The sequence below is a fragment of the Oryzias latipes genome, chromosome 7 (assembly GCF_053564925.1).
Source record: "Oryzias latipes strain Hd-rR chromosome 7, Olatipes_Hd-rR_3.1".
NCBI lineage: Eukaryota > Metazoa > Chordata > Actinopteri > Beloniformes > Adrianichthyidae > Oryzias > Oryzias latipes.
The window spans coordinates 31,470,628-31,495,159 of record NC_136243.1 but is presented as its reverse complement, the minus strand read 5'-3'; the positions used below and the strand labels follow the sequence as shown (position 1 = coordinate 31,495,159).

Sequence of the window (24,532 nt, the reverse complement as noted above, 5' to 3'; positions counted from 1 at the left end):
CTGCTAGTTTAAAGTATTTCGCCCTCTACTGGCGGCGGTCAAAAATAAGAAGCAGGTTTTCTTAAGAAAAACTTGTCAGACAAAACTCATTAAAACCTTGCTTTCATTAAAAAAGAAAAGTTCAACTACTAATTTAAACAAAAACACATTCAGTTTTCCTTTTCCTCAATCGAAAATGTGAAATTTTGTTTCATGTCATGGATTAATGTGTGAAAGTCAACTTTCCATGTATTTTGTAATCAATTAACTTTTTTTCTTTGAGAGATTTAAGCCACCTTTTTCTAAGATTAGTTGAATTAGGAAATTGAGGACCACTTTCTTTTGTTTGTTTAGCTAAATCTCAAAAACACAAACTACATTTTATTCTGAATTGATGGTTTTATTGATTGTGAAAAGCAAGGAAATCTTTAGACAGCTTTAGAGTCCTGCTCGAGCCCGGCCCATCTTCCTAAGGTAAACATCCGCTCCACCCGTCCAGCTGCTTTAGGTTTGATAAGTGGAGCTTCATGAAGAAGGAAGAGTGGGAAGGACTCCGCGATGGACGGCTATCAGCTGCCACACCCTGGACCCCATCCAGCTGGTCTCAGAGGAAGCTGCTCAAACCTTCCTCTGAGACGCGTGGACAGAACCAGAACGGATGATGGGTTGGATTCCAGGCACTCATTCAGCATTAATTTAACACAAACACACATTTATCTGTTCCTCACTCAAAGATCAGGAATGTCATCTTTCAACAAATGTCAATTATTTTTTTGTTTTAAGAACCCATTCAGCTTTCAACTACAAAGGCGTCCAACTTTAAAGCTCAGAAACTGCAGTCCTTCAGCCATCTTGATCTTTCACAATCCCGAGCCGCTGCGTGGAGGCGGTGGGTCTATGACAGGTTAGTGCTCAGCTCAGCGGTGGCGCTGTTTTCCTGATGCGCCGCCAGGCTTCCCCGCAGCGGAACCTCGATGATCCGAGGCTTCTCAATGATGCGTGCGCTGCGCTCTCCTTTCTCCACGATTCCGATGATCCACGCTCCGCCTGAAGCGCCCTGAGCTCCGGAGCTGTGGTTCTTCATCTCTGCGCAGAACTTGGCGGCCTGTTCTCTGGGCAGACACACCAGCAGCCCGCCTGGAGGGAAGCACAGCAGGAAGCCAGTTCATGCAAGAGAAAACGCAAGTAAGCGTGTCGACAACAGTTGGGGTCGTTGCTCATACCCGAGGTCTCTGCCGACAGTCCCTGGAGCAGTCTGAAGGCGTTTCCGTAGGCTTTGCTGATGGCTGTCATCTTGGCTATGATTGGCAGGTTGTGGATAACGAAGGCCACGTCACTCCGCTGCTGCATGGCCAGGTTGTTGGCGTGCCCCAACAAACCAAAGCCGGTCACGTCGGTTGCAGCGTGAGCCTGGAACTTGTGCATTAACCCCGCCGCTGCAGGACAAAGAAAACACTTTGATTCATTTAAACTAAAACCAAACAAAAAATCCCAAACGCAGCATTTGTCTGAGAGACAGAAGAAATCTGCAGAAACCTCAGTCATGAAGAGGATGCCGTACCTGTTCGGTTCAGTGTCGCCATGGAGAACATGGCTTCCTGATAAGCTTCTTTGACTTCCTCCCTCGTCACGACAAGCTTGATCTTATTCCAGCGCTCAGGCTGAGGAAACAGCAAAAGAGTGGAGCGTGAAAACACATTCAGAACGTTACAAGGACTCTTTATCCACAAACAAAACATTTTCATCTTTAACTTTAGATTTTTGCCCCGATGAGCTGACAAAAAAGCACAAAAACTAAAAACTTAAAGGAGGAAGTTTTACTTCAAAGTTTTCTATAGCTATTATTATATTATATCACAACCCCAATGCATCAGTTAGAACTAATAAACAGACTTCCAACAGGTTTTTTCTTGGAAGAGGAACCAGACAGGGTTGCCCACTCTCTCCTTCTCTTTTTGCTATATTTATTGAGCCTGTAGCTGCAGCAATAAGACAGAATGAGAGCATTATAGGAATAAAAACCAAACACAGCCATCATAAAATTTGTCTCTATGCAGATGACATATTGCTGTTTTTAAGTAATTTACATTCTGTAAATGAAACGGCAACAATCATTAATGAATTCTCCTCTATATCAGACTATTCCATTAATTGGAATAAGTCTGTTTTATTACCACTGAACAATAATGCGGAGCAAAGACTCACAATACCAGTTAAATCAGGCAATATAAAATATCTAGGTATTTATTTTTCCCCCAAACTATCAGAACTGGTGCAGCTAAACTACACCCCATTACTGAAAAACATACAGGACGATCTAACACGCTGGACCAACCTGCCTCTGTCCCTTATGGGCAAGGTAGCCACGGTAAAAATGAAAATCTTACCCAAAGTTAATTATCTCTTTTCAATGATTCCCACACAACCGCCACTAAAATGGTTCAAAACATTAGACTCATCCATATCAAGCTTTTTATGGAACAATAAACCTGCAAGAATTAGTCTAAAAACTTTAAAATCTGCAAAAAGCTGTGGAGGATTAGAATACTTTCTTGCAAATAGATTACAATACATCTTAAAATGGATAAAAAATGGATAAAAAATAATCCAGAAACCAACTCATGGTTAGACTTGGAACAGGCGTTATGTGGAAAGATCAACCTGTCAGATCTTCCATTTATTAGCCAAACAGTTAAAAAACAGGATTGTTTCAAAAGTATTAATATAAACGCCACTTTAACAGCCTGGTGGGAATTTCTCAAAATATCAAAATCATCAATTCAACCGTGCAAAATGACACCCATCTGGAACAACCCAGACATCCTCATAAACAAAAAAATTATCCACTTCCCAGCTTGGCAAGCAGGGGGCATAAAACATCTAGAGCATATAATTATTGATAGAAGATTCATAACTCCCCAGGAACTTCAAGACAAACATGGAATAAATAACTTCTTGGAATATCAGCAACTTAAATCAAGTATTACTAAAAAATTTAAATACAGAGACAACGATTTAAAGCTACCAGATGTGGTTACCACTCTGAACAATTTTTCAATGAATAAAACTCTCTCCAAAATATACAAACTTTTATGTAATTTAGATAATAATATTTCACTTCCGACAACAAAATGGGATGCGGATTTGAGCATCAGCACAGATGAAAGCTTTTGGTTAGAACTTTGTCTAAACACCTTTAAACTGACAAAAAGTCCAAATCTGCAGCTAATCCATTTCAAAACCCTTCACAGAATTTACTACACTGGACAGAGGATGTTCAAGATGGGTCTCAGCAACTCAGACATTTGTCAGCACTGTGACAGTAATCTACCCGACAATTACATGCATGCACTGTGGTTCTGCACGCCTGTCCAGGCTCTCTGGCAGCAGGTATGTGCCGATTTATCAGTCTGGCTTAAGGTTTCAATCACAGCTTCACCGTCACTTTGTGTGCTTGGTGACATGAGTGCCATCGATGTAGAAGGAGAACTAGGCTCTATCCTTTTCATAACTCTTTGCATTGCTAAAAAAACTATTTTAATAAATTGGAAAAGCAAGAAAAATATAAATATAAGTCAACACAGAAATCTGCTGCTTGATCAGATCAGCTTGGAAAAAATGTCAGCCCAAGGTTCAAGTAACTTTGAAAGAATTCGGTCTCTCTGGTCTCCCATAGCTGACTCCATGACTTAGGGGATGGGGGGGCCTGGTCGTCGCTGCTCCTTGCCCTTCTGCCGTGGGCCGGGGTGGGGGCCGGGGCCTCCGGTGCCTGGCGGGGGGTGGTGGGGGCTCCGTTGGTTGGGGGGTCGGGTCCGGCGCCGGGGTGGGGCGGGCTGGGGCGCTGCGTGGTCCTCTGGGGCTCGGTGTGGGGGTGCGTGGTGGGGGGGTGTTCTGGCTTGGCTTGGGGGGGTGGTCCCTTTGCCTGTGCTGGGGGGGGTTGGCGGGGGGCGCTGCTCGGGGGGGGGGCCCAGCGGCGCTGGATGGGCTCCCCATCTACGCCTGGGGCTGGGATCAGCCCTTCCCTGGCTCTGGGGCGGGACGGGACAACCCTCTTGGGGCCCCCGGGCGCTCTGGGTGTCATCCGCTTCGGCTGCGGGGTCTAGGGTGGGGTGGGGTGGGGGTTCTTGTCGGCCCTGTCCTGTGGGGGGGCATTCTGGGGGAGGGGGGGGGGCACTATTGGTACGGGGCAGGGGGGGTTGACGGGTCGGGGTCCCCGCTGAGGCCATCGGCGGTTTCCCCGGCCGGCTGGCTGCCTCGGTCCCGTCGAGGCCTGACCAGAGCTCTTCTAGGGCCGGCGTTTGGGGGTGGGGGCCTGGGCTTGCTCCGGGGGGGGGGCCGGCGTTTTCTGGCTCCTCTCCCTCTGTGTGGGGTGGGTGGTGTTGGGCCTGGGGTGTCGGCGCCTCCGGGGGTGGGGCCCCTGGGCTGGGTGGGCCTGGCCCCCTTGCTGGGGGGGGGGCGGGGGACGGCTGTTTGACCACCGGGGGACAGTCTACCAGCTGTCCCCAACTTACCCCCTTCCTCATATAACCTCATAATAGGGTGAGGGGGTGGGGGGCTTGGCCTGCGATGAGCCTTGGGGGGGGGATTTACTAGGCAGTGGCCCCCCCTCCTATGGTTGCCGTATGGAGTGGGCCCCCCCTCTTTCGGTTTTATTTGCACCTAAGACATGTAGGGCCCTTGGTAGGGGGGGTGCTTGGACATCACTGCCAGCAAGCAGCAGATGTCCTCCTAGCACCCTACCCGCCAATTTTAACCGCACCTTAGACATTTAGGGCCCCTTGGTGGGGAGGGTGAGGGGACATCACTGTGAGTAATCAGGAGATGTCCCCTTAGTGCCCTACCCGCCAATTTTAACTGCACCCCCCTTAGTACACACACCCCTCCCCCCTCAATATATACATCCCTACATAAACACACACACATGCACACACACACCCTCTTAAACACACATACACGCACACACATTTTGCAAGGAAGGTGGGACCTGGGACCATCTGTCCCCTGCCTCTTCCCTGGTGGGGGGTACGGGCCCCTTGCAACGGCGGCCGTGTCCCCGTGGTGCCGGCTTCCTGGGCCCGGCGGTGCTCTCTCCGCGCGGTGGGGGGGTTCACATTACATCTGAGCCGGGGGTGTTGGTGTCCCTGGGGGGTGGGTTCTGGTCCTTGCTCCTGAGCGCTGGGCCCCGCCAAATTTCCAACTGTGGCCGAGCCTGGTCGGGCCATATTTACAACACCCCTTGTGGGCCCTCTTTTTTTTCCCCGGGGTTCCCCCCTCCTGGGCGGGGGCGGCGGGCCCCTGCCTTGCTCCTCCCTGGACCAACCATGGGCCGGGCGGGTGGCTGCCTGGAGTGCGGAGAGGGTCTCCCTTGGGGGGTCCTGGCTCGTACCTGGGGTCGGGGCGGGGGGATGCCCAGAACTCCTGGGTGGTGGTGGGGTGCTCGTCTGGGGCTGTGGGCGTCCTTCTCCGGTGGGGCCCTGCGTTGGGTTCTCCCGGCGCGGCGGGGGGGCTGTTCTCCTGGTTGGGCTGGGGCGGCCCTCTCTTTCCCTCCGTGCCTCCCTGCTCTCTGGCTCTGGGGGCCTTGCGGCGGTCCTGCTGGCCCTGGCCTGGGTGGCGGGCTTGGTCGCCCGGGCGGCGGTTGTTCCCTGCCGGTTTCCGTGTGGCGTTGGGGGGTTTCTGGCTGCCGCTGCTGCTGCGGTGGGGGTCTTGGGGTGGGGATGGCTGGGCGCTCTCCCTCCTTCTTTACACATTCCACCATCCATTTTAGAAGAACATGAGCACTCACCTGAGCACGGGTGTTGGCTCACCTTTGCACTGGCGGTTTGCGTGACTGAATGAGTGAAATGTTTCACACTAGTTGGTTTTAAGGCATAAGTATGCGTGTGAGCACTATATTTTTTTGTGTACATGTCGACAGATGGACATTTTTGCAGCTAGCAGGTGTGTTTGACACTTGGGGGTGTGTGTGGACAGGCTCCGCCCTTTTTGTACTGCATTTGAGCCTTATCATGGTGATTAACAACCAGTAAACTTGTTGCTTTATGCTGCTTCATGGTCTTATCCCCCTTCCCCTCCTACTATCACCCTCCTTCCCCCCCTCTCTAACGTCCCTCTCTCTTCTTCCCCTTTTTCCTTTTCCGTCCGGTCCAACACCAAAGATCTTCAAACATGTTTGAAATTAATAAAGTTTGGCCTCAATTACAAAAGGGGTTTATTCAGACATACCTTTGGTTTGTCTGAAGATTAATAACCCCTCTTGTTAAAGTAAAATATGTCCAACACAAGAGGCCCTCAGCTCTCATCTGTCTGCCCAGCTGTTGGACAGGACAAGTTTAAAAAAAAAAAAAAAAAAGTTTTCTATAGCTTTATTGATGGGTGAGAAGAAGAATATAAGAACTAAAGTGGGTGTGACCTTTTTAAAAAAATGTTTCGAAAAATGCTGCAGTTATAAAGATGAGCTCCTGATAAAGATCATCACATACATTTGTGGCTTTAAATCTTGGTTTGGCACAAAAGAAAACAGAAAAAATGTGGGTAAAAAGAGTCCTAAGAGTGAAATATATATTGAATGTTGTCAAATCTCTGCAGATTGAGGAAAATCAGAAGCTGCTGGGGGTTTTTTCTTCTTAACTGACCTGATCGAGCCACTGGTGAGCGTTGACTGCCACCTGAGTCCCCAGAGGTTTGGTCAGAACAAGGACGTCTCCAGGAACAGCTCCGTCAGGCCTTCAAGGAGGAAAAGAATGATTGTTAAATATGTATGGAACAGTGAAGCCCCCTATTTCCCCAAAGAATGAATGAATTACAACTACAGGACAAACTGAGAATCCTACAAAGTTTTTTTGATTTTTCTGATCGATAACTATACGTTTATTTATATTTTAGAAGGAAAAAAAAGCTTTATTTTTTAGTTTTACTCAAAAGTGAAAGATGGTGAATTGATTCAAAAGTGTTAAACTAATAAAATAAAATTAGAAGCTTTAATATCAAACCCAAAGCAGTTCATCAGGAGTAAAAAGAAAAAGTGAACTCAACTCAGAAGTTGTGTTATTTAAAAACATAATCCTCCATAAAACTACATGCATCAAAAATGCTAAAAACTGAATTAATATCAATCCAGAAAGTTCTGCTTTGCAACAATTAATTACCAAAAAACAAGCAAACATCATAAAAATGCAAGTCAGTCGACAGGATTTTTCACACTTCTTGGCGTCATTTAAAGAATTGTGGGATTCCTTTCAGACGTGCAGAGTCGCTTGGTTTGAACTTTTCGGATGGCGGGATCTGGATCTGCGATAAGCTCACATGATGAACTCGTTGGGCTGGCAGACGACGGACGCCACGCCGCCCACAATGATCCAGGGGTTGATCACCGTCTGACCCCCCGTCACAGACGTCCCCCCCTCCTCCGCTGCATCACGAAAGCCTCGAATCATCAGCGGCATCACTTTCTCGCGATCCTGCATGCAAACCATAATCATCTGTCAGTTACTTAGAACACAGAAAGAAGGCAGAAATGCTTTTTTTTAAAAATAAAAATGGAAAGAACTGAAAGTTTTTGTTAGCTGAAAAGAGCCGAATATTTGTGTGTCAAATGTTTGGCTATATATCCAAAATGAGTGTATTTATGATGTTTTTTAACCTGCTTATTAAAGGTACAAAGTTCCTTTAGGAGTTTTAAAATGATAGCAGGATACAGGAAAGTTCAGTTGCCAAAAAAAAGTTTAGAGATTTAATAAACTTGAATAAAGATAACGTGGAACAGAAAAGATGGACTGTCCTTGATGTTTGTCCACTTGACACCCCCCCCCCCCCCCCCCCCCCCAAAAAAAAAAAGAGAGCAATAGCCTTAATCAAACTAGAAACATATAAATATTTCAAAATATCCGCTGCAGTCAAAAAGGAGATGGGACTGGTACCTTTTCATTCATCTTCTGGCTGACGCTCAGCAGCATCAGCATGTTGTCACACTCCGTGATGCCCATGGCGTAGAGGTCACTGAGGACGTTGGCGCACGCAATTCTTCCCTGTGACAAACAAAGGTTTTTATGTGCATGTAGAGCCGGGCAGACACTGATGCTCCTTTTCAACAAAAAGCTTTTTAATTGGTTTTGTTTACATTAATAAAAGGACAATTCAGAAGCAAAACATGCATCGCTTGCTCTGCCTGTTCACAGGTCCAGCTCTGACGTAGATGGTTTCTCCCGTCAGCACCAAAACTCTCAGTCAGAATTGCATTTAACCTCTTCAGACCTGGCATTGACATGCGTGGACGTCACATTTTGGGTTATATTACCACAGTAGTTAGATCTGCTTAACTGGGACCATGTGACTGTGTGTGCAGAGGGTTAGCTCAAATATGAGTTTGGGTCTTAAGAGGTTTAGATGGGCTTTGGATTTACTTTTTTTTAAAGGACAAGTTTATATTTCAAGCTAAATTACAAATAATTATATCCTGGTAAAAGTTTGTTTCATCAACTTAAATTTAACAAACCTTTCTTTACGTTAAAGCCTTTTTTAAGACCTTGCATATGAAAAATGTAGACCAGTTTCTCTGCCTAATTCCCAGCTCTAGAAAAAACTCCTCACTTTGACCCGACTGTGATCGGACTGTTTTCACATCCACTGCTGTTTCTTTAACCCCGAAGGTTAAAATATCCAAGGCTGTTCGTAAATTCCTTCACCATGACCTAACCGCTAAAAGACAATTCAGACAAACTACTGCAGTAATTATGACGTCACCTATTTGTCAAAGTAAAAACCCAATGACTATGAACATTTAATGAAGACTAGGGTTGTGGACGATGGACGATATCATCGTCCATCGTGATGGGTGACTGACATCCCGATGGAGAGACCACCATCGTGATGCCACGCCCCCGCCACGTTGCGCGTCGACACCATAAGCCGCGGTTACATGTACAAAATATCTTGATGGGATCAATGGTCAGATTAGAATCCAACCGTGTACATGGGCCCAGAAAAATGTTTTCAGAATATAAAAAAGTTCACTAAGGTCACACTTTCCGTCGGAATAAATCATTCGCACATGCGTAGTAGGGTTTGAAAAACGGAAGGATATAAACTCCGCCGAGCGGCTTTTTTTTTTCAAACTTTATTGTATGTAACAATTCAATACAAAACATTGTTAAACAGCGCCGAGCGGCTATATACATTGACATGTCAGCTCGGTAATATACGAGACGGTCTTCTAAACGTGCCTTTAATAATGTTACGGTTATTATGAAACACCTGTTCGCTCATCATTTGAATTTTAATCCGTGTGGTCAGTGCTTTTTCTGAACGAAGCCAGGATAGCAGTATGCTAACACGGGCTAACAACATTAGCTTTGGGTGGTGCTGCTTGCTGGCTGCACGTAAACATGTAAGAATAACATCAGCCTTTATTTAGTCGGGACACGACTGGAAACACAAATCCGCGTGATTGTTTGAATGTTTTCTAAGGACTGAGCGACATTTCTGCTTTGAAGCTCAAACCGCTGTGTGTGCTGACGATCCGAGCTGTGCTCAGACACACACTTTTAGACCCGGTTCTACTAGCGGACTACTTCTTTTCTATTTTGTTTGTTATTTTTTTTGTTAAAGTCACTTCCCTCAGTTTATACTGGATCATCGCGGATTAGTCATCAGTTGGGAAATAAAATGAAAAAAGCAAAAAAACGAATAGCAGTTATATAAGAACGAAAAATGTAAAAATACCCCCCCACCCCCGACGATGTCATCGTCCATCCCGATGGTTGACAGCAAACATCGTCAACGGCCAATTTAAGGGACATCGCCCAACCCTAATGAAGACTTTAAAAACTTTATAAATATATATTTATACTTTTTTTTTTCAAATTAAAAATTGTTCGAATATCCATATTTGCCCATCTAGTGAGCAGTGATGCACATTCGTTTCCTGCAGAGACTTCAGGGAATTTCCAGGGCACTGGACTTTGGAATTGTAGATTCAGCACACCGAAAAAAATGGTGTGCACCTTATTTAGTGCACTGAGTGAGCAGTAAGGAAATTTGGACACAACCTGAGACTTTTCCGACATGAGAAAGTGTCTGTCCCCTTCTGTGGTGGGGGGGTTCAGGCACTCACCATCATGTATGGATCTTCAACCAGAGGGTAGAAGAAGTCAGTGGTCTGGACCAGGGATAAGCCTCCATGCCTCAAGGGAATCACACAGCTGTCCAACCCAATGCCTGGAAGAAGACTGCAACGTGAACACAATGCAAACGGGGATCTGTGCTTTAAACACAATTGGTGTTTTCAATATGTTTTTGTGGCATTTTTCTCATGATGGAAGAAGCAAATAATTTTAAAAAAAAAAGCTTAAAATGGCATTTATTCAAAGCACTGTGAATAAGGAGCAGACAGAAAGATACAGTTTGAAAAAGATCGTATTTTGTGATGTAGGAAATATGTTAGGCTCCCTGCTTCGGGGCTGTAAGCTAGCAAGAGTGCAACTCAGAGAGAAATTTCTGATGAACTCCTGGCGCTCTGCAGGAACAATGTCCTAGAAAAGACTATTTTATTTTTTTATTTTGGCTAAAACTTCATGATTATAATTAAAAGACCACGGGGGTCCTTTTACAATAGTTTAAGAGATGATCAGAGTGGGACTTTCATAAATTCTATACAGCTGGAAACTACTAAAAACTATTATAAATGCATTCTTACAGTCTTATAACATATATAAGTCGTTACTGATTGGTCTTAGTTTCTACAGGAAGTGACGTAATAAGCGACTTAAATGGCAATAGAAATAACCTGATCTGTGAGCCCTCGTGTCATATTTAGCGTGTTAAGTTGTACACATGTGCAAAAACAGTATGGACAGTAGAGAAGGTCCAACTTTAGTTATTCTCTTCAAATGACGAAAGCTGGAGTCTGCAGATCTTCTTGACAGTGACTAAGCGTGATCTTTGAACTCTAGCATCAGATCCATTTCCGCCGATTCATGCAGTCTGACAGCTCACGCCCTCCTTCAGCAACGCGCGTGTTTGTCCGAGTTAATTAACAGTTAAAGATAACATGTGGGTTAAACGGTTAACTTAGTGGTCGAAGTCCACTGAACAAACACATTTTAGTTCGATGTTTAATCTCCTAAAAGAACACAAACTAGCTTGATTAGCTTAACAGTTAGCTAACTCCACAGACTAACGGGGTTTTTAAAGAAAACAAATCCGTCAGTTTTGAATTTATCCTCACCGAGCCGCGGACCGGCGAGCTGTTGACCAAACTCCGAATCCTGGTCTCCGCTCTTTCCTGTCCCGTCGGCCTGGTTTGGCTCCAGTCCCGCCAGGAGTTTGAGCAGAGCCTCCTGCGGGACCTTGCATCCTCATCCTTTCAGATCCGAATATGCTGTGAGGCGGAAGCCGCGGTCCAGGCCGTGCTCTTCAGGGTTGAAGGGTTTATACTCCGGGGGGAAGCATCCTTCATTACCGGCAACCTCCACCGGTGGAGGAGGGGACGCTGAACTTGACATGACTGAGGTGGAAACCGTTTTAGTCCACAATGACGGTCGCTGTCTCCGCGCAGGCTCAAGAGGAAGCGGCGGAAAGCAGGCTGAGTCTGAGGAAATGGAGCCCAATGTTACCAAAATAAAATCAAAGTAATTTTGAGATTTTATCCATGAAGTTACTTCATTATGCGGATCAAGACGAAGCTTGAAATGACAATTAGCTGCAAACTTGCCCAGTAAATGTAAAATTACAGGATGTTTTGAAGAAAACGTCATAGAATTATCAAGCAATAAGTTTTATTTTGAAAGCGAAAAGGATTTCCGTTGTCCATAAAGTTTTGCTGTTCAAAATCTGACCAATGATACTGAACCGAACGTTAGGATTAAAACGTAAACAATGAAGTCAGCCAAGTTAGACTTTTGGGTATTAAGTAGAATACCAGATAAAGTAGTCTGAGATGACGTGTCTGCATCTTATTCTGGAAAGGTATCTTCAAGAAATACCTTTATTTAATGCCAGTTTGCCATTATAAATTTGACATAAATCTCCTTATGCGTCTTATTTGAATAATTTAGGTATTCAGACGTTCTTGTAATTATCTATTTTTGAGACGGGGTGATTGTGCTTAATAGCTTTTTTTTTTTTTTTTAAGTTTGGCGTTTGTTTCAAGAAGAATAACTAAATACATGCGGCTTGAGAAAAATACCTTTTTAAAAGCCCAAACAAAACTTAACAGTTACTGCCTTCAAAACTTTTCGTTACATTTAGCTGAAATTATTTTATAGCACCTGTGAGTTTTCTTGGATACATTCTTTAAGTTCATACCTTTATTTAAGCAGGTGTTGACCAAAACTTGTGTATGTTCTTTTGTTTCGTTGTTAATGTAACACTGATATGCTCCAGTCTTGTATTTTTTCTCTCTCTGCATCCACAATATGAACAAAAATAAAAAACACAATGTGAAATAGTGCAGATTTTGCAGAGATCCAAAGAAAAGACATTAATAATAAACAGCATTAAGCACAGAAAACCTCTGTTACACTAAAGTTAGTGTATGAAAAACACAGACATTTGAATAATCCAATTTATTTTTTTTAGACCCAACATCTTTGCATCAAATGACCTTTTATGACAAACAGGAGTCACAGAAACTGCTACAAAACTTCTATACTCTTACAGTCTTATAGAGAAGCAGCTGGGTGTAGGCAAGACGGATCAGGGGAGGAAGAGGAGCTGAGGAAGGCTCAGGAGTTAAGCAGCAGCAGAGCTCAACATTTCCACAGGCACACGACACAGAGGATGGAACGCTTTCAAGACGAGTAAATCCATCTCTCATATGCAATAATACATTTTGATTAGTGCTGATGTCTACATTTACTACCAGACATATGTCGATTTCTCCAACATTAAAGCTCACTAAATAATAATTCACATTTTCACACCCGTTCTCTCTAGACAAAATAACACTGATTCTTTTCAGCTCAGTATTAGGTCCAATAAATACTGATGTGATGGATGAATGATGGAGGTAAATGAGAGCTACTCGGTGCCTTAGGAGTGAACTATTGAGCTCAAAAAGGCTGTGGAGGAAAGCATGGACATGAATGTTTGCATGAGGGCCTCAGCGGGCAGGAATGAGGGGAAACATAAAAGGGTTGGAGATAAAAAGGAAAAACATAATCTGAATGGAAGGTAGTACTGCGGGTAAAAATGATCATTCTGGTTTGGGTCTGTTTTCATTGAGCTGATGATTGCCGGGATCTAACTTCCAACAAATGTTGTGTTTTCATCTGTAGAGAGAGCGAGTAAGGTGCAATTGGACAGATGCTTTTCCAGGCTGCAACTGAGCACAGACACACAGCTACACCCACTGTTATACTAGATCATGTATAAATATATACAGTCATGCTACTCATGTTACTGTATACAATCCATGACATGTATCTGCAGCGTGTCCATGTCTGGAGCCAGGTACTGGCACTTGGGACAGCATAAATCCGGCAAGTCCTCAGTTCCCACTGCTCCTGGATCGCTGACCGGAAGCTGACGGAAGGACGGCGCCGCAGGCACCGTGTTGAAACCGGCACCAGGAAAAACTCCTGAAGGAGTGAAAGCAGAGAGGACATCATAACACGGCTTACAAACGAGTTTCCTCTGGTTGATAGCAGATCAAGCTTTCGGTACCTTGTGGAGGGGGAATGAGAGGGGTCCGTGTGGAAAAGTCATCTAAGTGTCTCAGCTTCATTTGCTCCATGCGTGCTCTGAAGTGTGAGAGAAAGACGTAAGTTCCATACAGGCCATTTTCCATGTTCAACATCCCTGCTGTCCAGGTTTTGTTACCGTGATGTTGCTTCCAAGTTGAGTCTGTCGATTTCAGTCTTGGCTTGATTCAGCTGATCCTGCAGCTCCTCCTTTTTCTGGTTCAGTTTCTCGCGGGCTTCTCGCTCTGCGAGGAAATCTGCTTTGTAGATCTCAGCCTGGAGAAAAATAATGCAAAAAACAAAAAAGAAAACAAAGCTGAAGATGTGTGTGTGTCTTTATTCCTTTTAAATCATTCTGTGAAAAGAAATGTATTTCTTTTTTATTTCCACAACCATGTGCCTGTAAAATTGTCAGATTTAAAGATTAGTGCATTTTAATGAGACTGACTTGGCTTCTTTTGGTGACCTAGATTTCATAAATTCTCATGAATTTTCCTGTCACGACTTTTTGAAATTTCAGAGCTGAAATGTGGCAATTTAAAAGCGAAAAATGAGACATTTCTTGTCTTTTCTATTTTTGTTATTTTGTTTTTTCAGTACTTGGTTTATAGTTTCAATTCCGACTTTTTGTTTTTTCGCTGACCCTAATTTTACGTGGGAATAGGGCTTTGACCCCATTAACCACCAGGAAGTGAGGTGATGATTATAATTACTGTACGCCAAATCAGAGTTTCTAGATTTGAAATTAATATACATTTTGTTTTTATTTTACATTTTTTGCCAAATTAACACAATTTTTTTTCTGCGTTTGAAGATTTTTTTTAAAGATTTACACTGTGGTTTTTTATCTAGTTTAAATTGATCTTGATTAGGTCTCCTAGAGCAGCGCCCCCCCACCCCCACCCCCCAGCTGTGTAATGTTACAAGGATGCTGCTAATAAAAGTTGCTCAGTGAATTCTAGTTTACTATTCAATTTATATTTATTTAAATACCATTTTTGGTGGCCATTTCCTTTATTAATCTGCAGCATCTTTAAAGTCAGATGAGGCTGAAGTTGGCATCTGATTTTTTAGCTTCTACTTTGACTGTTATGGGTTAAGGGAAAATCTATTTCCCACTTTAATGGTTCCTACATCACATCTAGTGTACAAATAACGTTTAAAGCAGCTAGCCTCAGATATTTTTACAGAGGATCAAGATAAACTTTACCTCCAAAGTAAAGGGGAAACTGGATGCTTCAGCCCACTTCAGCCTATATTGTCTGACATTATACCGGTCCTGAAAAAGCTTGGGGACCACTGCCATAGAAGTCTTCAGACGTATGTCTGGGATTTTAGACGGAAGTAACAAAACACTTGCAGTTTAACTAGAAAAACAGTGATGAGAATTTCACCTGCGCAGTGAGGACAGGCACCGTCTCCAGAGAGCCTTTCAGCTGCTCCACTTCCTCCTTCAGTTTGTCAATCAGGTCCTGCTTCAGGGCCAGCGCCTGCTCTGCCTCATCCAGCCGGCTGGAAAGATCTCCTCCCTGGAGAAACCGGGAGGAGGACCATCAGGATGAAAGGAGCAAAGCAAACCAAGGTAAAAATATAGGTGACGGAGATTTTTCTTACTTCGTTCTTCAGCTTGGCGTCATAATCTCTGAACAGACATGTGTATGCGTGCTGCAGCTGTGTCAGTTTTTTCCTAACAGAACAGAAACACGTTCATGTCCTGCACAGATTAGACCTGGAATAAATCCTTAGCAGCGCTGTGCTTGCACCTCTCCTCTGTGACCACGTGTCTCTCGACCTTCAGCGCCTGCTCCAGGCTCTGCGACTGCAGCATCAGCTTGTCCACGGCCACGTGGTGCTGCTTCCTCTGCTGCTCCAGCTCCCGCTCCGCCGCCTGCAGCGCCTTCACCTTACTGCCTAGCCTGTGCACAGAAAAGCCCCCACCCATGAGAGGGCTACTACCCACGTGTTCATGTCCTTTTCAGTCAGACGCTTACTTCTCCTCCAGCATTTTGCGCTCGTGCTCGCTCTTCTCCAGGCAGCTCTGTCGTTCTTGTAGTTCCCCCAGCAGGGAAGTTGCCTGAGCTTTCAGGGCTTCACAGTCTTTGGCCAACTGCACAAACACAAGGAGAGGTGAGGTCGACAGTTCTCTGAAGTGGAGCGCTGCTGCCGGACAGCAGGTGTGCGTCATACCTGCACGCAGTCCTTCTCCTTCTGTTTGAGCAGCGCCTCAGTTCTGTCGCGCTGAGCCGAGCTCTTCTGCAGGTAATCCAGCTTCTCCTCCAGCTCACGATACCTGGATATCAAACTCATCAGCATTTCTTTTCTATATTTGACATGGTTCTAGATTCCAGAAAGATCAGACAGTTTTCAGAATTCATGATACACAGTAATAAGGTTGAAATTTAACAATTTCATATTTGTCTTTTGCCTTTTGGCGGCTTTCTTCAGAGGTCACCACAGTACTCATCTAAAAGTCAAGGGGGTCAAACTTCAGGCCTTGAAGAACAGCATCCTCCTGGTCTTTTCCAGAAATCCTGCCTTATCTGCTGCTGATAACCTGGATCAGGCGTGTTTAGCCAATAAAGAGCTTCTATGGCAGGTTAGTTGGAAAACATTTAGCACACCGGCCTTTAAGGCCCCTAATCTAAATCCTATTCATTTTTAAGTAAGAGATCCATCAAAAGTACAATAGTCCTAGTTGTTGCACTTTATTATCAAGATAATTAGGTTTTCCTTATAGTTTCAAGGACTAATCGAAAGTAAAAAAAAATATTTAAAAAACTGAAAAACAGCCCGAAAAGTTCTTAAGTATACAAGTACCTTGATGTTGAAAAACATCTTTATTTTTCTGGTCTGCTTCATTTTCCCTATTCAACTGCTTGAATCTCACTTTCTTCTCCATTTTTAAATGTCTGAACTGGTGTGACAGATCTCCCTCTGTGGTGTACATCCCCTTCTTGAGGAGATTCACATTAATCAGGTGAAAAATAAGTCACTTAAGGGTCTTAAAACTACAATCCCTCTAAATGGTACAATTGGAAACTGCAGCTGTCATCTGACAGCGAAGTTTAAACTAGAAAGGAAAAAGTATTGCCTTAGTGTTTCATTAGAATATGAAATCACTAATTCAGGGATGATTAAATTTGGCCCTCGGTTTTTTCGTTTTTGTTTAATCGTATTTCTTTTTTATATATATATATATTTTTTTTTTTGGCTGCTGAATACCGCTTCCTTAAATTAAAATATAAAAACCAAATTTGTTGAAATAACTTTAAAAGACCTGAAGAAAATTGTTGGGTTTTGCAGGGTTAAAACCCTCAAATTTAGGAACATCTTCATTTGATATTTACATTATTTTATGTATTCATACTTATTTGTTTCCATTTATTTATTTATTTCTAAATCTATTTAATTCCATATCAGTGCTTATACCTATTCTTTAAAGTTTATTTATTGATCTTTACTTTTATCTTTACTTTTATGTTTCATGTTTTGTTCCAGCGATGACGCCTCCTTAGTGAACGGGGATCTCCTGGGTCTGGCTCCTTGCTTTGATCGGGGGTGGCGGGGGGGTGGGGTGTCCTGTGCTTGTGTCCTCTATGAATATGACTGTTTTTATAGATCAATATCATCTCCGGGCTGCATCTCCGGTTCAAGTCCCCACTTCAATAACATGCCAGATTTGTACCTCCCATCTTAATTCATTTATCATTTTGTGTTTCATAACGTTGCCTGTTGGGGGCTCAGAGGGGCTGTATTGTACTTTTTTTGCTTTTGGCTTCTGAGTTAAATATTTTTCATAATAATAATATGTAAAGCCCTTTGTGTGACATATGTAGCCTCTGTAATAATTTCAGGAACATGAAAAAGATTTAGAGAAAAGCTGTGTCAGCTTGTGATGGTGATTCACATGAAAAAAAGATTCATAACAAAATATTTAAATTAGAGCTGTGACGGTGTGGGATTTTTGATCACTGCGGTGATGAACCAGCAGGGGGCGCGGTGTCGCCTGATACCCATGAAGAACACGGGGCAGGAGGCTCCGCCTTTGTTTATACAGAAACGTAACTTTGCGCAGCACAAAATAGTTCCCAAACAAAACATGTAGTGATTTTCATCGAAATCTAACAGTACGCGTTCTGTGTTACGGAGTGAAAGAGAACCGTAATAAACCGTAAAAAACTTTAAACAAAAAAAAAGTGCGGTGATGCGGTTATCGTCACTCCCCTAATTTAAATTCTATAAACATTTTCATTTACAAGCAAACAGAGGAAAGTAGGTTTGGTTGAGGGACAGTAGAGCAGCATGCAGATATGGAGACAGAGAAAGCCAAACAGGGCGCCGGCTCACCTGCCCTGCGTGGCCTGAAGCTGCTGTGTGAGCTTAGCCAGGCTAGAGCTGGAAAAGGGACAAGAAGATGAGAAAGGAGACGAGCACATCTCAAGTGGATCCAAAGAAGCATGTGAGTGTGTGTCAGAGCAGAAACAGAATCAGGTTTGTTGGCAGCAGAAAATCAGTTTAGTGCTGTTAGTGATCAAACGGGAAGAGACCAGATCCAGCAGCTCTTACCAGTCAGACGAGTGCTGAGCCTCCGAGCGGAGCTGAACCACCTCCTCGGTGCCAGAAGTGGCCTGAAAAACATTCACATGACTCTGTCAGGTAAATGCTGCAGATTTCTGCGGGCGACGTGTTGGAAAGTCTCTGTTTTCTTCTTGTCACTCTTGTTTTGTCGTCAGTAACCTTCTAGGCAGGTGAAACATCTGCCTGCCTCAGCACCACTGACAACATCCCACAACAACCAGATACCTGCTAGGAGTGATCAATAACTGCAAATATTGGAAATGGGATCATCAGAAAATCTGCGTTTGCAATGACCAAACTTCTTGTAATTTTTAAAATCTCTATTCATGAGTATTCTGTAAATATAGCGACGCTGACGATCGTAGCGTTAGCTTTGTGGACACGGAAAGTAGCATGTCAGAAAGGTCACGTGTTGATGCTGTTCTCTGTGCTCTGCCAGGAGGAGACGGTGCTTATGCAACGCTAATCTGGATCCTGCATTAGGTTTACAAACCTGCAAAAGGTTTACGCAGATGTAAAACTATGAAATACACTATTTCCAATTATAAAAATGGGGCTGCAGGGTGGAGCAGTGGTTGGCGCTCTTGCCTCACAACAAGAAGGCCCCAGGTTCAAGTCCCGGCTGGGGAAACTGAAACAGAACATCAATGGGGGACCTTTCTGTGTTTGCATGTTCTCCCCGTGCATGCGTGCGTTTTCTCCAGGAACTTCCTCCTAACGTCCAAAAAACATGCTTCATAGGTTTTTTGGTTACTCTAAATTGTCCAAAGGTGTGAATGTGAGTCTGCACGGGTGTGTGATTGTTGACCTGCGACAGAATGGAGACCTGTCCAGGGCAGGGTGTCCCCTGCCTTCGCCCACACGTGGCCGGGATAGAATCCGGCAGCCCCGTGACCCCGAAAGGGACAAAACGGGTTTAGAAGATGAATGAATGAATAAATAAATTTTACAAATATATCTGTAAAATCTGTAAAGTAAGCATATTTTGTACAATTATTGGAGATGTTTTAAGGCTGTAAAGCTCCTCACTAAACACTTTATACACTTTTCTCAGACAGACATGAACATTTTCACACTTCTCTCTCTTGTTTAAACTCCTTCAAACCTTGAGTCCAATTTTTTAGGATGAAAACAAAGATCTGAAAAGCTAAATGCATTCTGTACAAGATACATAGCACAAAGGAGATCAATTCACAAAAGGTCTACAGCCAATCAGGACGCAGAAAACAATGTGCTGTAAAAAATCATTTTAAAAAAGCATGCAAAAATTGCACTGAAATAAAATCTGCAAACAGTGAACCTCGTTATAGCGAGGAAACACTATTGCATGATGGGACTTTCCCGTCTACATGACCCTGGAAAAAGGCCATCGTGATTGGATGTCTGGCGTTCGTGGACATGAGCTCCTCCTCAAACATGGGTCAGATATTCTGCTTCACTTAACAAGAGGCTCCGTTTTATTTGTGTTTTCAAAATTTTCCACAATCAGAAACGTATTTTTTTGTAGCCAAGTGACCAACTGATCACAACAGATTTAACAGCATCTGTGAATGTTGGATCATTCATAGCAGCCATGATGCAAATTAAGACCAAAACTGGCCGTTTTTTAACCACAATGTGCAAAAAGGAGAGAAAGATCTGGATTTTTTCTGGACTCTGCATCACCTGCGTGTGCAGCAGTTTGGATCTCAGCTGGTCGATGCAGCGCCGCATCCGATCCCTCTCCTTCTCTCCCTCCTCCTTCTCCCTCTCCAGATTTTCGTTCTTCTTCATCAGGTCTCTCATCGTTTCCTCCAATTGCTCCTTGTGGCTCTTCAGCAGCTTCAGGAAGTCGTTTGTTCCCTCTAACGGCTACAGACAAACAGACAGCTGCATTAAGCTAAGACACAGATAGACTATCAATGAGCCACAAAACTGTCGAACAGGGAGGCAAGTGTCTATGCAGTGACAGGAGTGTGCAGAGAAGCAGGAAGCTGGCGCGCAGACCGTCTCACCAGGCTGCGAGGGGGCGTGGTTTGTGTTCGCTGTTCGGTCTCGTCAGCTCTTTTCCTCTCCCACTGATCAAGAGTCTGAGAGGAAAGAAATCAACAAAAAAACTGAATTTATTTTGAAATAAACTATTTTGGTTAAAGATTATAATCTGTAAGATGTTACAAAATAAAAGCTTCTGCATTTAATAGTTAAGGTTGAAGCTTCAGTATAAAATTTTAATTGAAAGAAAAACATGGATGCAGAGACGACATAAAAAATTCAAAAAGAGCTGAGACAAGTGAACGGTCGACTGTCATCTTTGTGGCTTAATCCTGAAGAGACTTCTGTCAGTAAAGCTACTTCCTAAACCAGACGAGCGCCTCCATTCCTGAGACAAAAACCAAACGGTGTCTGCAGACGTATCTGGACATGTTTTAGTCATCCAGCTAAGGTCACTCCAGGAGAAATCCTGGACTAGGATGATCAAGATAGCTTTCTGCAATCCATTCAGATTCACTGACAATATGGGGAACTCCTGCAAACATTTTGCACCAAACTGTAGCTCTGACCACGCTGCCTGCTGGTGGTAATGGAGGTCACACCAGCAGACTTTCATCTGAATGAATTGCTTCGACTCCAAGCGGAGAGATGCTGCACTACAGGGCTTTTGGAAGCATTTAGAGAAAAGGTGGAAATTTGGGGTTAAGGAGGAGTCAGTCCGGACCCCAAATTGATTCATAAATGGATTTGTCCTAAGAGACTCGGGATCCCAACATCCCAACTTTCCATGACTTGACAAAGCAAGACCATTCGTGGTTTTTTTATTGCTGCGGATCTGTGGTCCCTAAGTTTTGGCAGATGCTCCAAACGAGAACACGGATCTTTGAGGGAACAAACCCGAATTAGCAAAACTGACTGTCAACACACAAAGTTCACTATGCAGCAAAAACCTGAATTTTTGGCAAGTGAAGCAATAATATTTATGTTTATGATGTTATCGTCAATTTGCAGGACACTACTCAGCTCAAACATATTTATTCAAACAGTTTTATCCTTTTTTTTCTTTTAAAGAAAGTTGTTTTTGTCCTTCAACTCGTTGCATACCTGCCATCAGAGCACAATTAATTCTCCTGTTTCTATGCATTTTACCCTGTAGAATCTAAACTCAGTTTCAGCTTCAGGTCAAGTTTTCATCAAACCACTAAAGAATCACATTTCTTCAGGGAGAAGAAACAGACAGCTGGAGTTCATTCACTCATTTCTACCTGCTGTCCATCTGTCGGCCCGTTTACAGCCGGGCGTCCCTGCAGGTCTTCAGTCTGACTTGAGCTGCAGGACAGACCGGAAGACGGGGAGGAGCCTGGTCCGTTCGCCGTGACCTTCAGCGAGTGGTTTTCCTGCGCCAGCCTCTCCACGAGGGCCCTGGCCTCCTGGAAGCGACAGCTCAAAAACTCTCGCTCGTCTCTGGTTCTTTGCTGCCATCCCTCCATCTCTTCACAGCGCAGGCGGAGAGCTTGGTTGCTTCTCCGCAGTGCCTCTGGAGGAGCAAACATAAAGTACGACTTTCGTCTTTCGGTCTCACACAGAAGTTTATCCAAACTTTGCTGCCCTGACTCTGTTCTTATGCTGTGATACTATTCACAGATAGAAGAGACAGCATTTACCACATCTGAATGTGTATTTACATCTGCTAGACATGAAACCAACTTCCTGTGTGCGTTCAGGGCAGCTTGAAGTATCCGTCACTCCATTTTAACCAAAAATATCCTTTAAAGACCCACTCCGATCATCTTTTGATCTATTTTTAAACACGTTCTCAGTGGTCTTTTTGATATAATGCGGCCACTTTTAGCCATAATCTAAAAAGACTGCCATTTTCAAGGACATAATTCCTGCAGAGTGGCAGCGATTCATCAAAAATTGACCTCTGAGTTGTGGGCGGGACTGTTGACGTGGAGTAAGCCTGCCCCAACTTCCCGTCACTCACCTGTTTACCCGTTTTCCTGCTAGCTTACAGCCCCTCACACCCCCAACCTAACACTACCGGAGTGACAAAAATGCTGAGAAATATTGGAGCTATCCATCCGTCCAGTTTAGATCCAGATTCCAGCTCAGACGAGGAAAACAAAGACGCACATGGATCTATTTGTCTGCAAGTGGATGCATCAGAATGGAGCGGAGCAGGAAGTTTGTGGCCCGCCAATCATATTTTCTACATCACAAATAAGCTCTTTGTCAAACAGCATTTCACCACACACTCCTGATTCACAACAATTTGAATAAAGAAATACCCTGCAAGCTAAATTTTCTAAGACATCTGAGAAGATGATAAAAAAAAAAAAAAAAAAAAAAATTTTTAATTTTCATCAGAGTGGGTCTATAAATCAATCAAACTTTAATTATAAAGCACTTTTCATATAAAAGTATAACACAAAGTGATTTACATTAAAACAAAACAAAATAAATAACATAAAACAACAATTAACATAAAAAGAAAAATAATAATAAAAAAGAAGTATGAAGACAATATGTTGGAAACGCTAATAATTGGAACCTCCCTTTCTGTGAACAGCCGCATAACCAGCCAAATGCAGCATCACAGGCGGGGACCGCTCCACCACAGCTAAGCAGTGATGCAGGTTCCCATCCAGAGCCGCAGTGGCTGAAGAGCAGCCGATCCAGAGGGAGAGGTCCAAACTATGAAGGAGCTAAATAATTAATTATTTCTGTTTTTCTGATTTTTTTCCGTTTACAAAACAGGCAAATATGGTAAATAACTAAAATAGTGTAAAAGATGGTTAAACCACATATAGATTTGTTTTGAATTAAGCTTCTCTTATTTTCTGCTTTTACGTGTATAAAATATGTCAGTTAAAAAGCTGAGTTAACTAAAGCAGAAACTAAAATATATATACCACAATGTTTTAAGAAGTCAGCCTCTGATTATAAGCGAGCTCCACCCCGCCGGACCTAAAATGTATTTAACTTTAAAAAAAAAAAAAAATATGTTCCTGTCATGGATGAGAAATTGAAAAGAAAAGAAAGCGTAAACAGGGTCAGATGAAGAATCCTCGTTAAAAGTTGTGTGAGCGAAGCCGTGGGTGCGATACCTCTGAGCTGCTGGTTGTCACACAGTAATCTGGACACCACCTCATGACCAGCAAGCTCCGGTGGGACCCTGAGGGCCCCGCCACTGTCCTCCCCTGACATGTCCCACTGCATGGGGCCGTCGGGCTGCGGCTGGACCATTCCTGCAGGATTACAGTGGATTATCATCACACACCTGTCAAAGTCAACATCCAGTCCGTAAGCGTGGAAACAGGTTTGAGCCCTGACATGTGCACCAGGACCAGACTTTCACTTTCATTTTGATTCTTTTACTCATTTTTGTTGAAAATATGAAGCAGATCTGCTCCTTAAAGGCTTCAGCCTCTCTGCTAAAAAAAAAAAAAAAAACATGTGGACGTCATCCATGAACATGACTGCAGGTAAGGAAAACATTACGTCATCGTCATCACACCTTAGGCCGGGATAAAAGACACATTGGGTTTAAAATAGCTTTAAAAATGAAAGTAAAGAGAACGCAGTTGGATTTTAACAGAAAAAATAAATAAAATCAACGACCTAATTCCAAACTAGACTGATGTTTTTTTGGTTTTTGGACATCCGTGACTGTCTCTGAACAGTTTGGACGCATACATACTAGTTTATTTTAACAAAACAAGGACAGGATCTCTCTTACCTTAACTTCTTTTTCCCTTTGTTGTCCAGAATAACACACATCCAGAGTTTTTACAGTCCCCCCCTCAAACCTGCGCCAGGAAGGAAGCTCGACGAGTCCAGAAGCACTATTTTGGCTAATTTTTAGCTAGCTAGGCTAATGCGGCAGTGAAGGGCTGGGAAAGCGGCCTCGCTCCTCGGCTGTCATAAACACAGCTTCACGCTGGCAGACTATCGAACCTTAAAGGCACATTCTGTGTGGATGTAGGAGGCCTTTTCTTCCTTTGCTTCACGTTCGCTACGGGGTTTTCGTCCGAGCCGAGGCGACTGTTGTTAGCTCGGAAAATTCCTCGAATATTTTAACCCTGAGTTTTGCCTTTCAGGTGTCGGTTCTCCGGTTTGTAGATCTGAAAGGGGAACGGTTTGAGTATCTTATTTTAAGCACGAACAAGTGTGTAAAGTTTTCCTGCTGAATTAGGTTTTATAAATATAAGATTTTCTACTTTATTTTAATTGATAAAGCTTGCAAATATATTACAGTGAAATATAAAAAAATAATAAAACAGTGAAAGTTGAGTGGGATCACAAAACATTGCAAACTCAGCAAA

The 24,532-nt window shown here is 43.5% G+C and overlaps 2 protein-coding genes across 4 annotated transcripts; both read right to left on the bottom strand.

Moving 5' to 3' along the window:
- Positions 1-358: 358 nt before the first annotated feature.
- Positions 359-11,563, bottom strand: sephs3 (selenophosphate synthetase 3). Of its 2 annotated transcripts, none has more exons than XM_023956389.1 (8): positions 11,201-11,563; positions 10,088-10,191; positions 7,896-8,003; positions 7,282-7,436; positions 6,612-6,702; positions 1,541-1,640; positions 1,203-1,415; positions 359-1,116 (listed from the first exon to the last, which is right to left on the bottom strand). In XM_023956389.1, exons 1-8 carry the CDS (start codon positions 11,475-11,477, stop codon positions 875-877), a joined length of 1,290 nt encoding a protein of 429 aa, XP_023812157.1. In that variant the 5' UTR covers positions 11,478-11,563; the 3' UTR covers positions 359-874. The 2 variants fall into 2 exon arrangements, with proteins under 2 accessions (XP_023812157.1, XP_078806079.1); XM_078949953.1 differs by having other exon boundaries at positions 10,088-10,202; positions 11,201-11,556.
- Positions 11,564-12,524: 961 nt separating this feature from the next.
- Positions 12,525-24,333, bottom strand: ikbkg (inhibitor of nuclear factor kappa B kinase regulatory subunit gamma). 2 transcript variants are annotated; one of them, XM_023956390.2, is made up of 15 exons: positions 23,947-24,302; positions 23,315-23,455; positions 21,470-21,741; positions 20,228-20,302; positions 19,899-20,084; positions 18,222-18,283; positions 18,003-18,050; positions 15,843-15,945; positions 15,647-15,762; positions 15,419-15,571; positions 15,270-15,342; positions 15,050-15,184; positions 13,795-13,931; positions 13,639-13,715; positions 12,525-13,553 (listed from the first exon to the last, which is right to left on the bottom strand). In XM_023956390.2, the coding sequence occupies exons 2-15, from the start codon at positions 23,451-23,453 to the stop codon at positions 13,372-13,374; spliced, it is 1,758 nt and encodes a 585-aa protein (XP_023812158.1). In that variant the 5' UTR covers positions 23,454-23,455; positions 23,947-24,302; the 3' UTR covers positions 12,525-13,371. The 2 variants fall into 2 exon arrangements, with proteins under 2 accessions (XP_023812158.1, XP_023812159.1); XM_023956391.2 differs by lacking the exon at positions 18,003-18,050 and having other exon boundaries at positions 23,947-24,333.
- Between the last annotated feature and the right edge of the window lie 199 nt (positions 24,334-24,532).